Consider the following 21,481-nt stretch of genomic DNA (forward strand, 5'->3'; position numbering starts at 1 on the left):
GGGATTCCAATTTGATCCATTCAGGTCTATAATGGGATGCATAAATTTGTGTCAGTTGACTAAGCAGAGCTGCTATATAATATAGGATACGATGAAGGACCCCTAGACCACCTGATTGCTTAGGAGTATAGCGAGTCTCCTGAGCTCCACAGATATTTAAAGATCAAGGATTGGAACTTTTCGTGTGTGTGTGTGTGTGTGTGTGTGTGTGTGTGTGTGTGTGTGTGTGTGTGTGTGTGTGTGTGTGTGTGTGTGTGTGTGTGTGTGTATAATAGATAGGAAAGGTACGAAGGTAGTAGAAAATTTTAAGTAACAGTCATTTTTATTGTGGCTATTTTGCCTATTGCGTTTCTTCTTTTGCTCTATTTTGCAGAGCAGTCGAGGCAGAATTTGCACTGGAGGAAAGATATATATTAACCAAAAATGTGGTCCAGGGAATGATCAGAGCATCTGATTCTAGTACTAGAGGATCTTTGTCTACAAAGAGGGATAACTTGTACTCCATTGTGCTGCCTAAACTATATTTAAATGGATGAAGCCTAACCATCCCTATGCTTTAGCACCATCACCAAGTTGCTCATTTCTAGCTACTGATATTAAAACGTTACACTTTTCGGAGGGGCGTGGTCTTCCGCGGAGCAAGATGGACATCTAACCCACCAGCTCCGCTCAGCCTCGGGACACTGCAACAATCTGCCTTTCACTGCAGCTCTCAGCCCCTCTCTTCTACACCGGGGGAGAGCTGGTTCATGCAGCACCTGGATGGTACAGAGGGGCAAAAAAGTATATAGTCAGCCACCAATTGTGCAAGTTCTCCCACTTAAAAAGATGAGAGGCCTGTAATTATCATAGGTATACCTCAACTATGAGAGACAAAATGTGGAAACAAATCCAGACAATCACATTGTCTGATTTTTGAAAGAATTTATTTGCAAATTATGGTGGAAAATAAGTATTTAGTCACCTACAAACAGCAAGATTTCTGGCTCTCAGAGACCTGTATCTTCTTCTTTAAGAGGCTCCTCTGTCCTCCACTCAATACCTGTATTAATGGCACCTGTTTGAACTTGTTATCAGTATAAAAGACACCTGTCCACAACCTCAAACAGTCACACTCCAAACTCCACTATGGTGAAGACCAAAGAGCTGTCGAAGGACATCAGAAACAAACTTGTAGACCTGCACCAGGCTGGGAAGATTGAATCTGCAATAGACAAGCAGCTTGGTGTGAAGAAATCAACTGTGGGACCAATAATTAGAAAATGGAAGACATACAAGACCACTGATAATCTCCCTCGATCTGGGGCTCCACGCAAGATCTCACCCCGTGGGGTCAAAATGATCACAAGAACGGTGAGCAAAAATCTCAGAACCACACGGGGGACCTAGTGAATGACCTGCAGAGAGCTGGGACCAACGTAACAAAGGCTACCATCAGTAACACAGTACGCCGCCAGGGACTTAGATCCTGCAGTGCCAGACGTGTCCCCCAGCTTAAGCCAGTACATGTCCGGGCCCATCTGAGGTTTGCTAGAGAGCATTTGGATGATCCAGAAGAGGATTGAGAGAATGTCATATGGTCAGATGAAACCAAAGTAGAATTGTTTGGTAGAAACACAACTCGTCGTGTTTGGAGGAGAGAGAATGCTGAGTTGCAACCAAAGAACACCATGCCTACTGTGAAGCATGGGGGTGGCAACATCATGCTTTGGGGCTGTTTCTCCGCAAAGGGAACAGGACGACTGATCCGTGTACATGAAAGAATGAATGAGGCCATGTATCGTGAGATTTTGAGTGCAAACCTCCTCCCATCAGCAAGGGCATTGAAGATGAAACGTGACTGGGTCTTTCAGCATGACAATGATCCCAAACACACCGCCCGGGCAATGAAGGCGTGGCTTCGTAAGAAGCATTTGAAGGTCCTCGAGTGGCCTAGCCAGTTTCCAGATCTCAACCCCATAGAAAACCTTTGGAGGGAGTTGAAAGTCCGTGTGGCCCAGCGACAGCCCCAAAACATCATTGCTCTAGAGGAGATCTGCATGGAGGAATGGGCCAACATACCAGCAATAGTGTGTGACAACCTTGTGAAGACTTAGAGAAAACGTTTGACCTCTGTCATTGCCAACAAAGGATATATAACAAAGTATTGAGATGAACTTTTGATATTGACCAAATACTTATTTTCCACCATAATTTGCAAATAAATTCTTTCAAAAATCAGACAGACAATGTGTCTGGATTTGTTTCCACATTTTGTCTCTCATAGTTGAGGTATACCTATGATGACAATTACAGGCCTCTCTCATCTTTTTAAGTAGAAGAACTTGCACAATTGGTGGCTGACTAAATACTTTTTTGCCCCACTGTATGTCCAGGAAGAAAAATAGCTCTGTCCATAAGCCACACTGCTTCACAGACTTCTTTAAAACAGCGACGCAGAACAGACAAGATGGTGCCGGAGCGGCTCCTCTTCGTCCCTCCATGCCAGCAGACAAGCACACAAAAGAGAACAGACTGCACTCCACAAATTACTCAGAGGACATTGACAACTCAGAACCAGCTCCTCACTATGGCATCCCCACAGACAGAGATAAGTGGGCAGCACAGTCAGCAATGCTTTCTCCCACAAAAGCTCCCCTCTACAAGAAGCAACATTGGGACAATCCTGGAGAAACAGCACAAGGATAGTGACCAAGAATCACTGGCTGCACACCCAGCCAGTGATCAGCCCGCTTCAGAACAAACACTGATGCATATACTACTGTCCTTGAAGAGACCTCCGCAATGAGGTCTGCTCCTCCATACATTCTAGAATAGATCAAGTGGAGGAATGCACCGATATCCTTGAAAAGCAGGTCACAGACCATGCCAATATCTATCATAAGGTCACTGAGGCCTATCATCAGCACTCTGAGGAAATTAGCTTCCTACCAGCCAAAGTGGTGGATCTTGAGGATCGTTCAAGAAGAAGGAACAACATAAAATTCTGGAGTATCCCAGAAACCATTAAACCTCCAGATCTGATCCACTATCTACAACTGTTCCTCAAGCTTCTCCCCCAACTCTCTCAAGCTGAGATCACCATAGATTGCACCCACAGGTTTGCTAAACCTAACCATCTTCCAGATTCTGTCCCCCGAGATGTTCTGGCACGCATTCATTTTTTTCAAGTGAAAGAAAAAAATATGGCAGCAGCCTGTTCCAACACCAGGCTGCCTGATCCCTACTACTCTATAGCTCAAATTTGCATCCTTGAATCTAACAAAACCCAACCCTCCCTATGCCTTGACTCTGAACAGCAAGACAAAATCTTAGTGAACACCATCAAAACTTCGACCTTTCCCTGAAAAGACTTTGCCTACACTTCTACACACAAAAACCAGGGGCCTGCCTTGCAAAGCAACTCAAATGTTGCAGAATACACTCTAAAATCCCATACCTCACCTCCCCATCTTGAGACCGTATCACAAACCCTAAAGATATTGCCAATCAATTTAGCTTGTTTTGTGCAAATCTATACAACCTTACTACAACTGGTGGAGCCCCAGCCCCCACATCTGAAGACATTGCTAGCTTTCTGACCCACTTACATTTGCCGTCACTGTACTCAGAACAACTACAAACACTCTCAGACCCTTTCCTTTTATCTGAAGTCGAGCAAGCTAGCACCTTCCTTACACTACATAAAGCCAATGGCCCAATGGCTTCAGCAACGGATACTATAGACCCTGGGTTGGCAACCAGTGGAGCGCGATCCACCAGTCGATTGTGGTTAGATGACTGGTAGATCGCCTGGGCTTGCTGACCTGCGGTCGCATGCCATGTATGAAGTGCACCGGGAAGCATGGGAACTACTTGCAGGCACCTATCGCCAGCCGCAGGGGGAGCATAGCCGTGGCTGCAGCAGTTCCGTGGAGGCAGTGGCCAGCTGTATAAGCGGATGCCTCTTCTAAAATTACAGCAGGAATGTCAGGCGGAGTATCAACAGCACTCTGCCTCTTATTCCTGGTAGCCGCGGGATTCACAGCATTTAGCAGCCCATCCAGATGCACAAGATCAGCTTTATGGGCACAAAAGAAGCTAAATGGGGAGGGGTGTGGCTAACCGCCGAGCAGTATGGAAGCCTAATCCCACAGCTCCAAATGGAAAAACGATCAGCTACACCGCTAAACTACCGATCTGAGATCGCATCCACGGACCCTCACACACTGGGACACCAGCCCGGATCATCCCACGAGCAGAAAGAGTACCGGCAACCGAAGAAACTGACAGATTTCTTCACAGTGCCGCCCGGAGGCCAAATCCAAGATGGCGCCCGTGGCTCCTCACAGCACAATGTCACCGCGTACACTGATCTCCCAGATGCAGATGAACCAGAAATAGCCCCAGACGACTCTACTACCTCCCCTTCACCATCACAGCCATCTGTCAGCAACAGCCCTGCTAAGGATGCAACTGGATTCTGGCTCACAGCCTCCTGAGGTAAGCCCTGCTTTGGACATTATCAATACACAGCAGGCACAACCATCCCCCATAGCTGCATTTCCGACTTCTAACCAACCAGTCCTAGATACCACTATGAATGAGATGCTTATGTCTCTACAGAGCTTGCTTCACAATGACATATCAAGATGTTCACAAGATTGTAAACACATTAATGAACTTTATGTACCAGAAGTATGTCATATTGAACAAAAAATGACAGCCATGGCTGAAACTGTGAATGACTTAGTAGACGCCCATGACCATAGCTGCGAGGAACAAGTATGGGTTAGAGCTAAGATGGCGGACCTGGAGGACAGGTCGAGATGTAAAGCGGAGGGGTATACCTGAAACGATCATGCCATCTGACCTCAATTCTTATGCCAGAAAACTCATTTCTACACTTCTGCCTGACCTGTCGCCGATGGAAACCATCACTGACCACATACAACGTCTGCCCAAAACGCCTCACCTTCCCGCAGAGACCCCACGGGATGTATTAACGAGGATCCACTTCTACCACACAAAAGATTTACTCCTGGCCAAAGTGAGACATCTGGGGCAGCTACCAGTACCATACATGAAACTGCAACTATATCCAGATCCCTCCCAATACACCCGACAACAGCGTCGACAACTGAACACCATCACTAAACCTCTCAACAACCACAAAATCCCATACCAATGGGGATTCCCGACCAAACTTGTAGTATCCAAGAATGGAGCGAAACACAACATACATACGGTTGAAGAGGACATACACCTGTTACGCACCTGGGGAATTATACCAGATGAGGTAACATCAGCGAAACCAAGCCTCAAGGAGAGAGTTCAACTCCGTGCATAGCCGCCATACAACCAACAAATAATTACCAGGTTAGTGGTACCCATGCATCTACGCTACTATTGCACTCCATTTGGTGCCTGCTTGATGCACCTAATTCACAAACTTTCACCCTTACCTTCGATCACTGCTGGTCTTTGTCACCTTTTACCCCTATGGTTACTTTGTTCTAACCACAGTTTTGTCATTTAACTACTTACCCTCCTTCCTTTCCAAGAGCACACGAGGAAACCTAGCTAGAATCTCCCAACAATATAAACGCAACCTACCTGCCAACCCAACAGAAGATCCAGTTCAACAACTAAGAGGCTGAACCGCATACCCACAGAACTGTAAGTACCACACTGTTATCACAGCTACAACACCCTACAAGCCACGATGCCTAAATTCTTTTCACTCAATGCAAAAGGACTCAACCACCCAGCTAAGCGAACGTCCATGTGGCACACAGCACAGGATTCCCAGAGCGAAGTCCTATGCATACAAAAGACCCATTTTAAACTTCATGCCGAACCTACATGCACCAATAAACATTTCACCAAAATATTCAGAGCATCTGGACCCTCAAAGAAAAAACGGAGTCATGATAGCCATTAGAAATCCGATCGCTTTCACCCTTAACCCTCGTGGATGCAGAAGGCAGATACCTCGCACTTGACTGTACCTTGAACACCAGATATAGTATAGTTAATATCTATGCACCCAACTCTAAACAAATCAGATTCCTTACTAAATTGATGAAGAAAATTGCTGTTTTCCGCCAAGGGCACCTCATTCTATGTGGTGACTTCAATATCGCACCAGACAATTCTCTGGAAAAACTTCTTCACGTACCAGCAGACTCACGTCACCCATGGGTTCCTTCATAAGGACAATGACCTCTACGATGTGTGGAGAGGTCACCACACCACCGAACAGGACTACTCCTTTTGCCATCGCCACAATTCGTACACATGGATTGATTACTCTTTGATAGACAATGGATTCTACCCAAAGTCACACAAATCCAAAAGGAATACAATGCACCAAAGACTATTGCACATACTACAGGATACAACAATGCTTATCAGCACACCCCCCTTTTAGAAGGAATGCTGCCTATAAAGATCTGGAACTTCCTTTTCACTGATGACATGAATACCAAGGGAATCTCCCTGTTTTATTCTACATTACAAGAAAAGACTTTCACAAATCCAAACCCACTGACTGGGAAGTAGATTTACAAACACAGTTCACTGAACAGCAATGGCAAACAGCTATAAAATCAATCTATAAAATGACTCTCTGTCCTTCCTTATGGGAACTAACACAAAAAATCATGATGCGATGGTACTTGACTCCACAGAGAATGGCTAAATTTCAGACACACTCCTCATCTAAATGCTGGAGGTACTGCAACCAACTAGGCACCCTTCTACATGCTTTGTGGGCATGCTCATTACTGAAGCAAGTCTGGAAGAAAGCAGGAGTAGAAAACATGATCCAAAAGATACTACATCTTCCAATCACACTAACTCCACAGCTAAGCATTCTAAATCTATCCATAGAATCAATCCCGCCCAAACTGAGACTAGTTACCACTCACATACTGCTGGCAATCAAACTTCTAATAATTAGACGATGGAAGACTAAAGATGTTTCACACACTGCTGAAGTAATTGCTGTAGTGCAAACACACTGCACCTATGAAACTTTCACGAGGTAAAACTTCACACTCCCGTATTCATGAACTATGGCTCCCTTGGGAACAATGGTACATAAAAAATCCTACTTAAACTATTGACATGTACAATGAATAGAACTTGTGCTCTCTCTCTCGCTCCCCTCCTCTCTCTTCCTTCCCCTCCCTACCCCCTTCTCCCTGTCCCACTTTCCCCCCTCCCCTCCCACTCTCCAAGCTAGTCTATACTGATTCTAATGTTATACATATTATTTATGTTGTCATAGTTCAATGCGGCAACCACGCACACTGTTATGTGCGTACCCTTGCTAATGCGAGTTTATGTTATGCAAAGTTATCTGTATTGATTATTGCTATATATATATATATATATATATATATATATATATATATATATATATATATATGCAGTTTTTGGCGATACATGAGTAAATTCAGATATATATATATGTATATATATATATATATATATATATATATATATATATATATATATATATATATATATATATATATATATATATATATATATATATATATATATATATATATATATATATATATATACATACATATATATATCTGAATTTACTCATGTATCGCCAAAAACTTCAATAAAAATCTATTGAAAAAAAAAAGCAGCTAAATGGGCACAATAGCAGCTAGATGCTATTGTGCCTATTTACTGCTAGTGTGCCCAAATAGATGCACAAAAGCAGCTATATGGGCACAACACCTATAACAGTAGATTAGCTGCGCTTTAGCAATAGACTATTATATCCCAAAGGTTTGGTGCACTTTCTGAAAGCACATCAAAACTCCTGAACACCTTGCTAGGTTATCTCGCTAACAGGATCCCATGCCCAGTGATCTTTCATTTCTCTCATGTTGTACAGGTAGATCTCCATCTCTCGAAGGTTGCCTACCCCTGCTATTAACAATTCCGCAACCTGCTTTCCCACACACCTTTGCCAATCCTTCAACTATATTGCTTCCACGGGCCACATTCCCCCAGAATCTCTTGAAGCCACCATCACGACAATCCCTAAACCTGGCACACCATTGGACGACCCTGTCAGCTACAGACCCATCTCATTACTAAATAGATACCAAATTGTATGCCAAACTGCCAGCCACGCAGCTCTCTAGCATCATTCCTTACCTAGTAACAACAAGGAGAGGGGCGCCTCTGAGTATAAATCATAAATACATTTTATTAAAACAACAACATCCACTCACATGGAAGTTGGAGAAGTTGCATTAGGGTCGGTTGGCTGGGCTGGAGAGATGCGGTGGAACTACAGGTCACAGCGGTTCCTGCAGGGCATGCCAGGTCCAAAGAGGATTAGTTCTTGCAGCCGGGTTCAGTCTCTTGCAGCGAACAGTCCAACACAAATCCTGCTGCGTTGGGAGCCAGGTTATGTCCCAGATGCACAGATAGGGGTTCCAGGGAAGGAAGGGAGAGATGTGTAGGACGCCAGAGCATCCGTTCAGCCGTGCTGCTGCTCACTGATAGAATGGTGTGAAGCCTCTAGGAAGGGAAAAGGCCGGCCGAGCCGAAGATCTCAAACGAGGCTTGGAGAGCAAGTACAGCGTGGCGCCCGGTGATGACGTCACACGCATGCGACGCGTTTCAGAATAGGCTTGCCATTGGTGGACGAATGGCCGCATTCCTTTGTCAAGCATAGGGAGAGGAGGACACAGTGGGCTTATATAAGCTGAAAAGAGGGGGGGGCGGGGCCGGAAAGTCCGTGATTTGCATAAAAAATAGGTAATGGGCGGCATTAGATGGCAGGGGGGATAAAAACAAAAACAAAAGGACCTTACAATGACATAGTGCAGAAAAAATAAAAAAGAGAATATATGTATATAATTTTACAACAGGGCTCCAATTAAGACAAAACATTGTGAATAAAACCAGGTAAGGTAAGATAAATTCAGGAACAAGCATTTAAAACATCATGAGGAAATAAATCATAAGGTACAGTGCAATAAAATAGATCAAATAAATATAAATAAATATACAGTAAATACAATAGACTGCCATAAGATGTTATGTATAGAGAGTGGGAGAGGACTGTCAAGGATAAGGGATTAATAGTTGTAGTCTGCACCGTCTGGCGTGCAATATGGAATAAAACAATGTAAATTTAATTAATAAATTATAAATTGATCCTGGGACTATGATTACAGAGAATATGGAAATAAACACTGATGGATTTTAGTATTTCAGGGTAAGTGGGGGGAGGGGGGGAGGGGAGATATGTACATATATAAATGTGTGAGGGGGAGATGCACATGCACATATACATATATAAAAAAAAAAAAAAAAAGGGGGGGGGGGTAAAAAAGGGGGGAAAAAAAAGGGGGGGGGGTAAAAAAGGGGGGTAAAAAAAGGGGGGTAAAAAAGGGGGGGGGAAAGGGGGGAAAAAGGGGGAAAAAAAAGGGGGGAAAAAGGGGGGGGTAAAAAAAGGGGGGAAAAAAATTAAACTGAGACAAAATTTCATGGTAGCTGTAAAGTGGTAAGAGGAAAGGTTGTTATAGGACTGTGGATATCTCTATTCCTTCATTGAGGCCGCCAGGGGAGAGTACATCTAAGCAGTATATCCAGAAAGTCTCTCTGGCGCAAAGCTTTTTGAACCGTTCAGCTTCTGACATGTGGTTAGGGATTTGTTCAATAACCCAAACAGACAGACCGGTGGTAGATTTGTTGTGACACTCGGCAAAGTGCCGAGGGACACTGTGTTTGTCCTTACCACCCTCAATGAGTCGTCGATGCTGGCCGAACCACTGCCTGAGTGGGCAGATAGTTCGCCCAACATAGATTAACCCACAAGGGCACGTGAGGCCATACACTACAAAATTAGACGAGCAGTTTTAGAATTGTTCCAATGTATAAATTCTGCCTTTAGATAGAAAAGATTTTTTGCCATGTTCCACAAACATACAAGTCTTGCAGAGGGCTTTCTTACACTGATACATGCCGACTAGTGGTATGAGGGTGGTGGGGTTGGAAATGGGCTTGTCGATGGGCAATTTACTTGGGGCAATCCTATTTTTGAGACTCGGAGCCTTTCGGTACGTGATTCTGGGTATAAGCGGAAGGGAGGTTTTCAGAAGTGGATCCTGTAGCAAAATGGACCAGTGTTTCTTTAGTATATTTTCCATTTTTTTGTACTGAAAATTGAAGGTAGTGATAAACCTAGTGGAATGATCTGTTATCTCTATCTTTTTTGGCAGGTTTGCCTTTAGCGTAATAGTTGCATGCTTGATCAACTAGATCTTTAGGATAGTCCTTGTCGGCAAACTTCTTTTTAAGTTGTATACTCATGGTGTCATAGTCGCTGTCTAGGGTGCAGTTCTGTCGTAGGCGGCAGAACTGACCTTTAGGTATGTTTTGTGTCCATTTTGGATAGTGGTAACTCCTATAGTGCAAATAGGAGTTGCCAGCGGTAGGTTTGATGTGGTTTTTTGCGATAATCATGTTGTCTAAATGACCCAGATCTAAATCTAAAAAGGCCAGATTAGTAGGATCGACAACGTGAGTGAAAGACAAGCCGTATGGATTGGAATTGCAATGTTGGACAAAAAGGGAAACTAGGTCGACAGGGCCATCCCAAATGATGATTATGTCATCAATGTAGTGGCCAAAAAATACAATATTGGCACAGTGGGGGTTGTTTTGTGTAATGAAATTCTTTTCCCAATAACCCATCGCCAGGTTGGCGTAGGAGGGAGCGAAATTCGCTCCCATCGCAGTTCCCTTAGTTTGTAGGTAGAAGTCGCCATTGAAATCGAAATAGTTATGGGTGAGGCAAAAATTGGTTGCCTCCAAGATGAATGCAGCTTGTCTGGGGTTGATAAAGGGATCTTGTGCGAGAAAAAATTCTAGCGCAAGTAAACCAAAAGAGTGTGGGATTGAAGTGTAAAGTGATGTGACGTCCAGAGATAACCAGAGAGGTAAGATGGTTCCCACTTGTAAGATGCAAGTAGTTCCAACAAGTGTGAACCATCTCTGATATAGGACGGTAATTGTTTAACAATGGGCTGGAGATATAGGTCAATATATTGACTAAAACCGGTAGTAACACTCTCCATGGCAGCCACAATGGGCCTGCCAGGGGGAGAAGTGAGACTCTTGTGGATTTTAGGTAAGTGATAGAAATATGGGATCTGGTAAAAGTTTTTGGTGAAGAAAGAGGCTTCCGTTTTGTCGATCACTCCGCCATCAAGAGCTGATTTTACCAAAATGTTAACTTCAGCGGCAAATTCAATGGTGGGGTCTTTGGAAAGTTTTTTATATGTAGTCTCATCTGAAAGGAGTCTAAGGGCTTCATTAATGTAATCTGCCACTCTCTATACATAACATCTTATGGCAGTCTATTGTATTTACTGTATATTTATTTATATTTATTTGATCTATTTTTTTGCACTGTACCTTATGATTTATTTCCTCATGATGTTTTAAATGCTTGTTCCTGAATTTATCTTACCTTATCTGGTTTTATTCACAATGTTTTGTCTTAATTGGAGCCCTGTTGTAAAATTATATACATATATTCTCTTTTTTATTTTTTCTGCACTATGTCATTGTAAGGTCCTTTTGTTTTTGTTTTTATCCCCCCTGCCATCTAATGCCGCCCATTACCTATTTTTTATGCAAATCACAGACTTTCCGGCCCCGCCCCCCCTTTTTCAGCTTATATAAGCCCACTGTGTCCTCCTCTCCCTATGCTTGACAAAGGAATGCGGCCATTCGTCCACCAATGGCAAGCCTATTCTGAAACGCGTCGCATGCGTGTGACGTCATCACCGGGCGCCACGCTGTACTTGCTCTCCAAGCCTCGTTTGAGATCTTCGGCTCGGCCGGCCTTTTCCCTTCCTAGAGGCTTCACACCATTCTATCAGTGAGCAGCAGCACGGCTGAACGGATGCTCTGGCGTCCTACACATCTCTCCCTTCCTTCCCTGGAACCCCTATCTGTGCATCAGGGACATAACCTGGCTCCCAACCCAGCAGGATTTGTGTTGGACTGTTCGCTGCAAGAGACTAAACCCGGCTGCAAGAACTAATCCTCTTTGGACCTGGCATGCCCTGCAGGAACCGCTGTGACCTGTAGTTCCACCGCATCTCTCCAGCCCAGCCAACCGACCCTAATGCAACTTCTCCAACTTCCATGTGAGTGGATATTGTTGTTTTAATAAAATGTATTTATGATTTATACTCAGAGGCGCCCCTCTCCTTGTTGTTGTTTTAGCTTGCTGGACCCTGCTTTTGGTTCCTTTGGTGGCCGCCCTGACTGACCTCTTGTATATACTCCCAGTATATATGCATGAACTTACACATGCATTTTTACAGTTTTCAGTTTCTGGACTAATCGGTTTTACTTTCAAGGTAACTGTGCTTTGCGCCTTTTTACTTGTATTTTCCTTACCTAGTACAGCCAGATCAGGTGGGTTTTATGGCTGGTAGGCAGACATCTGACAGTACACGTAGATGCAGTGACCTACTACAGTTGGTAGAACACAGTCAAATGCCTTCTCTGTTCATGTCTCTAGATGCAGAGAAGGCGTTCAACAGTCGACTGGAACTTCCTCAAAGCAGTTCTGGAACAATTTGGCTGCTCGGGCCAAATTCTTCAAGCCATAATGGCACTATACTCTAACTCCAGTGCCAAGGTATTCTGACTGCTTCAGTATAACAAATGGAACCCCCGACAGGGATGCTCCCTTTCTTCCTTAATTTTTTACCCTCATTATGGAACCCTTGGCCCATTCCATCCACACAAACCCACTTAGCTCCGGTACTGAAGTTGGTGAACACTCACAAAATTTTCATATACGCAGATGATGTGATAACCTCCATAACTAACCCAATACAATCATTACCTCCACCACACCCTAGATCTCTTTAGCAAAGCATCTCTCTAGAAGATAAATTTCTCCAAGTCCTGCATGATTGGCGCAAATATTTATTCAAATACAAAACATAGCATTGATCCAATTCACCTTCTTCTCGTGGGCTCCAGACTCTACTCTTTCCTACCTAGTAATACACTTGGTTACACCTACTTCGACTAATCCTTCTCAACTCCTCTTAACTCATCTCCAAACTTCAGAAAACAGTACAGGATGTGCAATATATTCAAGTCTCTTGGGCTGTCTGCATCGCATTGTCTAAAATGTACCTTTTACCCCCATGTACTTTATACATTTCGAACGCTACCGATTCCCTTCTTACAATCACATATCCACAAACTGCAAGCCATATTAAACTCCTTCATTTGGAATGGGAAGCGCCCTAGGATTAAACTATAGTTTTGTGCACACCCACACCTGCAGGGGGCATGGGAGCACCAAACATTGCAACATACTTCAGGGCAACAATTCTGGACCAAGCCAAATCTTGGTGGGAAACCAAATCAGAACACACCTGGCTCCAAATCGAAAAAACTATTAGTAACCTGCCCAAAAATGCTCCTCAGTGGCCTACTCCTGGGACAGCAATCTTACCTAGGCACCATTAACGCAACTGACAAAGTTTGGAAGGCGATTTACCAACATACAAAAGGTATACCCTATCAGATATTGCGTTTCATCTCCCTCTTTGCTGTACAAATTATCCCTGACATCTCAGTAGCAAACTGGCTCTCTGCTGGCCTACAGACTATTGGAGACTTGTACCAGAACTCCTCATTAACTTCTTTCCAACATCTGCAACATAGTTATCACATTTCCTCCAAAGACTTTTTTAAATATCTCAGCTCCCGTTCAGTCCTATCACATCTGTGCTGGTCAGAAAACCCTCTGCTTTGGCACATTCTGGAATTCTACAACAATGAAAGACCTAACCAAAGGGGTATATCCCATATCTACAAGCTCTAAGCTGACCCTTTACATAAACCCAAAACCTCTGCTATGCTGCACTGGGAAAACCTATACCTAAACCTAATGTACCTATACACCGCATCAAGCCCTCCAAATACCCCTGAAATTTTCTAATTGTATCCTATACTGGGAAACTGTAAAGAAGCTCCTTAAACAATTGGTATCTAACACCAGCCAAACTAGCAAGGATCTACCTCTCTACATCCGATGTCTGCTGGAGAAACTGTGGAAATCCTGGACCGGCACTACACATTTGGTGGACCTGCCCTAAGTTAACACCTTTCTGGTCCACTCTCGCCAGATTTCTCTGTTCCTTGACACCCAACACCTCCCTGTCTCAGCAAATGGTCCTCCTAGGCCTGGACATTGAAACTTTGCCACCTCACAACTGTCATAGCCCACGTCCTTATTGCCACACGTCTAGCTATTGCTGAAAACTGGAAATCACCACATCCGCCTATCTTGGAAGTGATCCTAAACTTGAACAATCACTGCCTAATGGAATTCATGTATGCCAAGGCCCATCTCTAAATTTGAGCATTCCAAAAGATCTGGGCCCCCTGGCTTGCTCATCCTAAAGACCCATCTCTGCCTTGACCCACCGCTATTACTGCTCTTTTTTTCAGCCTACTGATGAACTCGACACCCAATAAGACTTCCTATCTTTCTACCCTCACAGATACTGCCGTCCTATCCTAGTATAGGCGGCATGTCTTTCTCAACTGTTCCAAACCAACTTAGCTATAACACCCAATTTACATTTCATCTGATGATCTGAATACATTTTTTTTTGTCTTATTGTTCTCTTTGTACCTTATGTTTAAAGCTTGTACCCCTATCCAATAGTTTATGGTTATCCAAAAATATGTTCATTCTGTATTGTCAGAAAACCTTAAATAAAACTGAAAAAAAAAAAAAAAAAAAAAACTTACCCTTTTCCTGCCACTGATACCAGTATTTCAAACTTTAGGCTGATGCTTTTAAACTTTCCATTGCTGTATATTATAAAAGCCTGCTGCACTGGGAATATCTGTTGTTTGTTCTGTCATTACTATATACAGGTCCCCCCGACCGGTGTTTTACTACAGCTGCAGCAATTTTCATTCTCCTTTCAACAAGCTGAATCTCCACAACACATTGATGAGTCAGTGCCTTATCTAGCATAGCAGTTTTGCATGTTTTTCTTCTTGTTAATAGTGTCTGAAACCCAAGGTTCGGTCTTGGAAGACAGGACCAATCTTGTTTATTGCCCTAGTCCAATTAGCGGCAGTTTGGCAGACTGGAAATTGCTGCAACTGCCGGTTGTAGAGCTAACCTTGTGAGTTTGAAGGGTCTTTAAAAGTGTGTCTAATTTTCTGTCAGCAGAATTTTTAAATAAAAGAATATTTTATATAGGCACAGTAAGAAGTTTAAGACTAAGGTGGCAAAGTCTAAATTGCCCATTATATTTATTTCCCCTTTGGGAAGTATGTGTTTAGGTTTAGCAAGTCTATTAGTGCCCAAGGGGGCATAACAGGATGAAGAATTGTGTGTGAGACAGTGGCAAGGCAGCAGTGAGCATATCTACATTGTTAAGCATATTGTGTGAAACCATAACATCAGGTGCAAGAGGCTGGGAATGAGAAATCCTTCCTGACCGCCACTAACACTGCCTTTAAGTCCTCTTCATTCACCTCAATGTCTGCATCCTCTAAGGGAGGCATTTTGCTTCCAGAATGAGGCAGAGATGGCAGGGTGGAGAAAGAGCTTTGCTCTTTTGAGCCCTGGACAATGATGACTGCATTAAAGCCACTTGTTGTCAGAAAAAGTCTGATATTGCAGAGAAATCTTGGTCAAATAGGATGCGTGTTGCATGCTGGAGATAGAGCTAAAATCAGATGCAGAGACCAGTATTACATTAGTGTCCTGCTGCAGCAATGAAAGCATAGTGTTTTGCAGGTCTTCAGCCCACTTGCACTTTTGCCATGGATCCCTTAAAGGAATATATGTAGGCATGTCAGTGAGGGAGAACACAGCAACCCAGGTGTTGACATCCTGTAGCAAAGTAATCATGACAAAAGGGAAGTACCAGAGTACCTTTTAAAGGGCTCTAGGTGGCAGCAGTGTGATGTGATGGAACATTTTTTCATCGACTTTTAACTAAGCTCTGTATGGTAAAACTTTATACTGAAAAGTTTAAAAGTTATTCACTTATGGATTGTTAAAACACATGTTTATGGTTTGATGGTTAGATTGATAGATTTAAAAGTGAAAGCCATTAGGGAAAGTGAGGGTACAGTATTGGTCCAATACAGGGAAAAACCTGTCTTACTTGTTGAAGTCACTGGAGCTACTTGTGGCTTAAGCTTCACTCAACCTGTAAGTTTACCCCCGGAGGGGTCCTTAGGGTCTGGGTTCCACAGGGATCAACAATGGACCGGAACCTGTATAGTAACCTACGGTTGATTACACATGTTGTGCTAAGTGCAGAGGTCAGAGTCCAAATAGGATCCAGTGCCCAAAGCAACATTACAGGCAATTTTCACAGGAGGTGTGCGGGTACAGCTCCCAAGATTTTACTGAGGTTGCACTGCACTTGAAGCACTGTTCCTATTGTTCTATTAAAAGACAGTAAGGTGCTGATTAAAGAATCCAAAGTAAGAAACTAGTTAAGAATAGAATGATTTCTCCATAAAGAGGTCCATTACCTAAGGACACTAGCGAAAAAGGTCTAGCAGAGTGGTTATAGGGGTATGCCCAAGGGGGCATGTCCAGCAAAGTATTGCTAGTGTCCGATCACCTGATGGTAGAATTCTATAACCAAGGGGTCTATAAATATTCAGCCTGTATCCTGTACAGTACAATTTTTAAATCCAAAAGGTGTTTATTGTAAGCATACCAAAAAAGGATTGCAAAACAAAGCAATACATTTCCAGGACATACAATGCACAAATACATAGATTTCAACAACGCATGTATGGGAAAATTGAAAGGGCAACAGCACTGCACATACCACAGCCAGAATATGAAAGCTAAAGTATCAGCACAATTCCGCCTAGGCAGACAAAAAACCATCATAGGTGTAATTATGCACATTTTGGCTATAGCCAAAATGACTAGAAAAGTCTATTGGTAACTAGGTCTAACGGGCTGAGGTCTGGTGTGTCTAAACATGGGGCCCAGATCTTTTCAAACTCTTCAGGATATCCCCATGTTGATAAATAAATATAATTTTTCTAAGCCATCGATATTTTTTCATTTTGAAGGCTATATATTCCTTGAAAGTAGACAAATTATCAGATTTCCAGTGGGTTAGGATTAATCTACAGAATCACCACAGAATGTGTCATAAGAGGAGATGTTGATCGTCTAAGAACATGACAGGATGTGTTCAAGAATGAAAGACTATCCCATTCGAATTGCAAAATACAATTACCATGACACCATGAAATCAGAAACATACATTTCTTCAGTTTACAGCAACCAAGACCTCTACAGTGATATTAAATAAGCCTTACCTGCTTAAAGGTTAATAAGAAGTCAAAAAAATTCTGATTCAAATTATCCTTGAGGTGTGGAGCCACTTCCATGCCCACCTTAAAGAGAAAAAATAAAGAGTTTTACATATCTATTAAGCGCTTAATAAAAAACTCTAAGCAGAGAAAATTCTCATAGGAAAACTAGGGAACCATACAGGATAAAATCCCTAAACATCTGGCAACCTTGGGTGGATCACTTCCTCCCACCCATTGAGTCCCTCCTTGAGCCCTGATCCCTTACCTCATCTGATCGCTATAGTTTGGTTCTGTGCCTGCTTGCAGCGGTCGACCTCTTTCTACCCTCGCCTTTTCCTCACTATTCTTTTTGAGGTTTTGTTTTTGACTACCTCATGTACTTCACTCTTGGATTATTTGTACTTGTTCTAAGTTGGTTCTACTGAAGTCTATTCTGTTATGTTTTGGAGGCTCCGCGCCATTTTCTTCATCATGTTCATCTACCATGACTGAACGGACAGCATTTGGATAATCTAATCTTTATGAATACTTTGGGGGAGACTTACTTAAATTGAACAGTGCAAAATCTGGTGCAGCTGTGCATAGAAACTAATCAGCTTCAAGGTTTTGTCAACGCTTAATTGAACAAGCTGAAGTTAGAAGCCGATTGGCTACCATGCGCAGCTGCACCAGATTTTGCAATTTCCATTTTTAGTATATCAACCCCTTTGTGTCCTTCTATTTGTGCATACTCTGATCAGTTCCACAATAAAAGAAGATGAAAAAGAGAAGCTAGTTTCAGATGGCTCTAATGGCATAGAGCAGCCATGTGTCCAGCGGCAGAGGTTCCCCCTTCTCTAAGGTTCTCACTCAGGATGTGGTCCACTCATGCAGTGGTAATTGTTCATGGTCTCTACCTACCCCCCTTCTCCCTTCCCCCCACCTCCTCCCATCTTTTATTTAAAAAAAAAAAGGTTTTATTGTACAAGAAAATATAGGGTACAAACATTCAAGTATAGACTTGATATGCAGTTAGTAGATACTCAAAGATTTGTTTTACTCTACATAAAGTATGAACTTGTTTGCAAAGGGTCCACACTATTCAAACGGTGGTATTTTCTTCTCTAGTAACGATACGATAAAAAAAAAAAAACAAAATAATACAGAAAATGAGAAAAAATCCAAAACTCTTGCAGTGTACATAGTCCATCCCTACATAGATATATACCGAATCTGCTCCCTGCCATCTGACACACCACGCATATTAACATATGGCATTCTCAAGTTTGAAGTAGTCTGGTAAGTATAAGATAAGAGGGAGCCACTCCTGCCATTTTTTTTTTAATTTCTGAGGGGTATCCCTGTGAAGGAACGTATTTTTTTCATGTATTATGGTAATATGTTTTACCTGCAAACAGGTAGGTATGTGAGGGGATACCCAGAATCTCGCTATCAGCTTTCTAACTAAATACAGCAATCTGACAAGTGCTACATAAGTAGGCGAGGGATACAGGTCTCCCATCAATCCACCCAAAATACACGCAACTGGGTTAAAGTCAAGTTGAACCTGATATATATTAATCGACTGGATAACATCTTGCCAGTATCTCACCAGTTTGAGGCATCCCCATTACATATGAATGAGATATCCTTGATGTAATTGACACTTCGGGCATATGGGAGAGACCCGCCTACCCGACTTATGTAATTGTACTGGTGTGCGGTAAGCACGGTGACAGTTAAACAGGTGAGACAATGTATGCACTGCTGACACTGACACCAGGGGGCCAGTTGTCAAAATGTGTTCCCAGGTGTCCCTATCTATAGGGCCAACACCTACCTCCCATTTTTCTCTACAGGGCAACAACGGGGCCTGAACATAGGACAGTAAGAAGGCATACATCCTAGAGATGATCCCTTTCTTATTAGATGTGGAGAGAATATCATTAAGGAATGTGCGGTCTTCAATCTGTAAAGTAGAATTCCTGCCCTGCAACCTGAGAGCATGACGCAGTTGCACGTACATATAATACCTATTCCAAAGTAAGGGGAACTCTATAAAGTTGATCAAAGGATTTCACTTCCTGCCTGTGATAAATATTTAACTCCGGCTGCTATCCAGGTGAAATAGTTTCCAGGTTAAACCAGCTCCTTGTAGGACCTATTGCACCAAATAGAGGTACAGGGAAGAAAACCAGTGAGACCCATTCTACACTTTAATTCCAGGCAAGAAAGAATTTCAAAACTTTAAACTTACGTTAAGACAGCCCATAAGTATCTCCACTCTTTGGGAGCGTCGAGTGAGAACACTGCCCTATTGCCCGGAATATCTACTGGCAACTGTATATTTAGAAATAACCTTCTGATATTTTAGTGCCGTTGACCATGAGGGAGTGAAGCCTGACTGATCAAGATGTATCAGTGCAGGCACCACCTTCGCCAAATGAGTGGCAAGCACTCTGGCCAACAGCTTAATATCCGTGTTTATTAACAAAATTGGCCTATAGGAGTCAGGCAATAAAAGGGACCTTTACCCGGCTTTGGCAACACTACAATGATGGCCTCTCCCATAGAGGCTGGCAAAGCACCCCTTTGGACAGCGTGATTCAGAGTCGCCAAAAGTGTAGGCAAAAAGAGATTCACTATATTGTTTATTACGTCTATGCAGGCAGTCTGTCAGTCCCCGGAGACTTACGGTTAGCCATAGTAGTCACCGCTTCAGTTAGTTCCTCAATCGTTATAAGTTCCTTTAACAGTTTACAACCCTTTGCGGACAGTGACAGAAGAGTGCACTGATAAACTGAGTTTAACCCCCTTAAGTTCAGATGTTAGGGAATGTAAAGTGTGATTGCAGGAGATTACTGCGGCCAGTATGTCAGGGTTCAGGGTCTTCCGGGCCCTCTATGTTAGACTCATGATTAGAAACCAGGATGGCTGAGGTGCTCACAGTGTCCCACATGGCAGACTCCTCAGGGTCCTCTGCCCAGTTCTGATCTGGTTCCTCCATGGCAAGCAACTTCCACCACCGATGCAGACAATGTGGGGATCAGTGTGGCTGGAGTGTCTTTAGAGTTTGCTTTAGCAAAAAGTTTTTGTGTTGCTTCCTAGGCCGAGGAGGGCAGATGGACACCATCTTGGGCAGCATTGTCCGGCGCTGCTGGCAGGTCTTTACACTTTATGGACAGGTTGGCGGCAGGCGAGACTTGACCTTCCTCACCGGAGGAAGGTCAAGTGCTTTCTGTATACCTGCAGGTATAAAGCACAAAAGTGCAGCATGGGATATAGAGGCAATCAGGATATAATCCTGGAGACTCGGTGGAGAGATCAGTCAGCACGTCCTACTCCATCACAAGCTACGCCCCCCCCCACCTCCTCCCTTCTATTTTTCTCTCTCATCTCATCCTCTCCTCTTTCTCTGGGGCCTGCGGGTTACATCTCCTCCAACATAATTGTGGCTCTTTGGCGGCCACTCAAGTGATTGTTATTTTTATTGAAAAAAAAGACTTTACAAACATGTTATACTTACCTGCTCTGTGTAGCGGTTTTGCACAGAGCAGCCTGGATCCTCTTCTCGGGTCCCTCTTCTGTGCTCCTGTCCCCTCCCACCTGTTGAGTGCCCCCACACCAAGCAGCTTGCTATGGGGGTACCCGAGTCACAGCTCCCTGTGTCCAGATACAGTGCTGCGGGCCCGGCCCCACCCCTCTCTCTCCTGATTGGTTAACTGACTTTAATTGACAGCAGCGCAAGCCAATGGCGCTGCTGCTGTGTCTCAGCCAATCAGGAGGGAGCGTCTGGCAGGCCGAGACACTTGTGGACATCGCTGGACAGAGGGACCTCAGGTAAGTGTTAAAAAGCCTTCTGTGTGCAGCAGCCCCATTATCTTAATGCATAGAATACATTAAGATAAAAAAACCTTCTGCCTTTAGAACTGCTTAAGGCTTTGCATTGGAAAAGGTTAGTGCTGCTGTCTCTCGTCTCCGCATCATGGCCTTCTCTTTGAAAATACACTATCCACAGGTTCAATTTCCCGACCAAGCGGTCTAAAGTATTCCATTCCCTCAAGTCCAGCCATGTTGACCTTGTTTGCCTACAGGAGACCGGGTTTTCCTCCTC

The 21,481-nt window shown here is 43.4% G+C and overlaps 1 protein-coding gene across 10 annotated transcripts in view; it reads right to left on the reverse strand.

Moving 5' to 3' along the window:
* VPS35L (VPS35 endosomal protein sorting factor like) overlaps positions 1-21,481 on the reverse strand; it is a 1,435,757-nt gene that overhangs the window by 925,385 nt on the left and 488,891 nt on the right. For all 10 annotated transcript variants that reach the window (XM_073591197.1, XM_073591205.1, XM_073591203.1 and 7 more), the window contains one exon: positions 17,392-17,469. In XM_073591197.1, coding sequence (XP_073447298.1) covers positions 17,392-17,469 — 78 coding nt within the window. The remainder of the gene's footprint in view (positions 1-17,391; positions 17,470-21,481) is intronic.

Source organism: Aquarana catesbeiana, linkage group LG06 (assembly GCF_042186555.1).
Source record: "Aquarana catesbeiana isolate 2022-GZ linkage group LG06, ASM4218655v1, whole genome shotgun sequence".
NCBI classification, from domain to species: domain Eukaryota; kingdom Metazoa; phylum Chordata; class Amphibia; order Anura; family Ranidae; genus Aquarana; species Aquarana catesbeiana.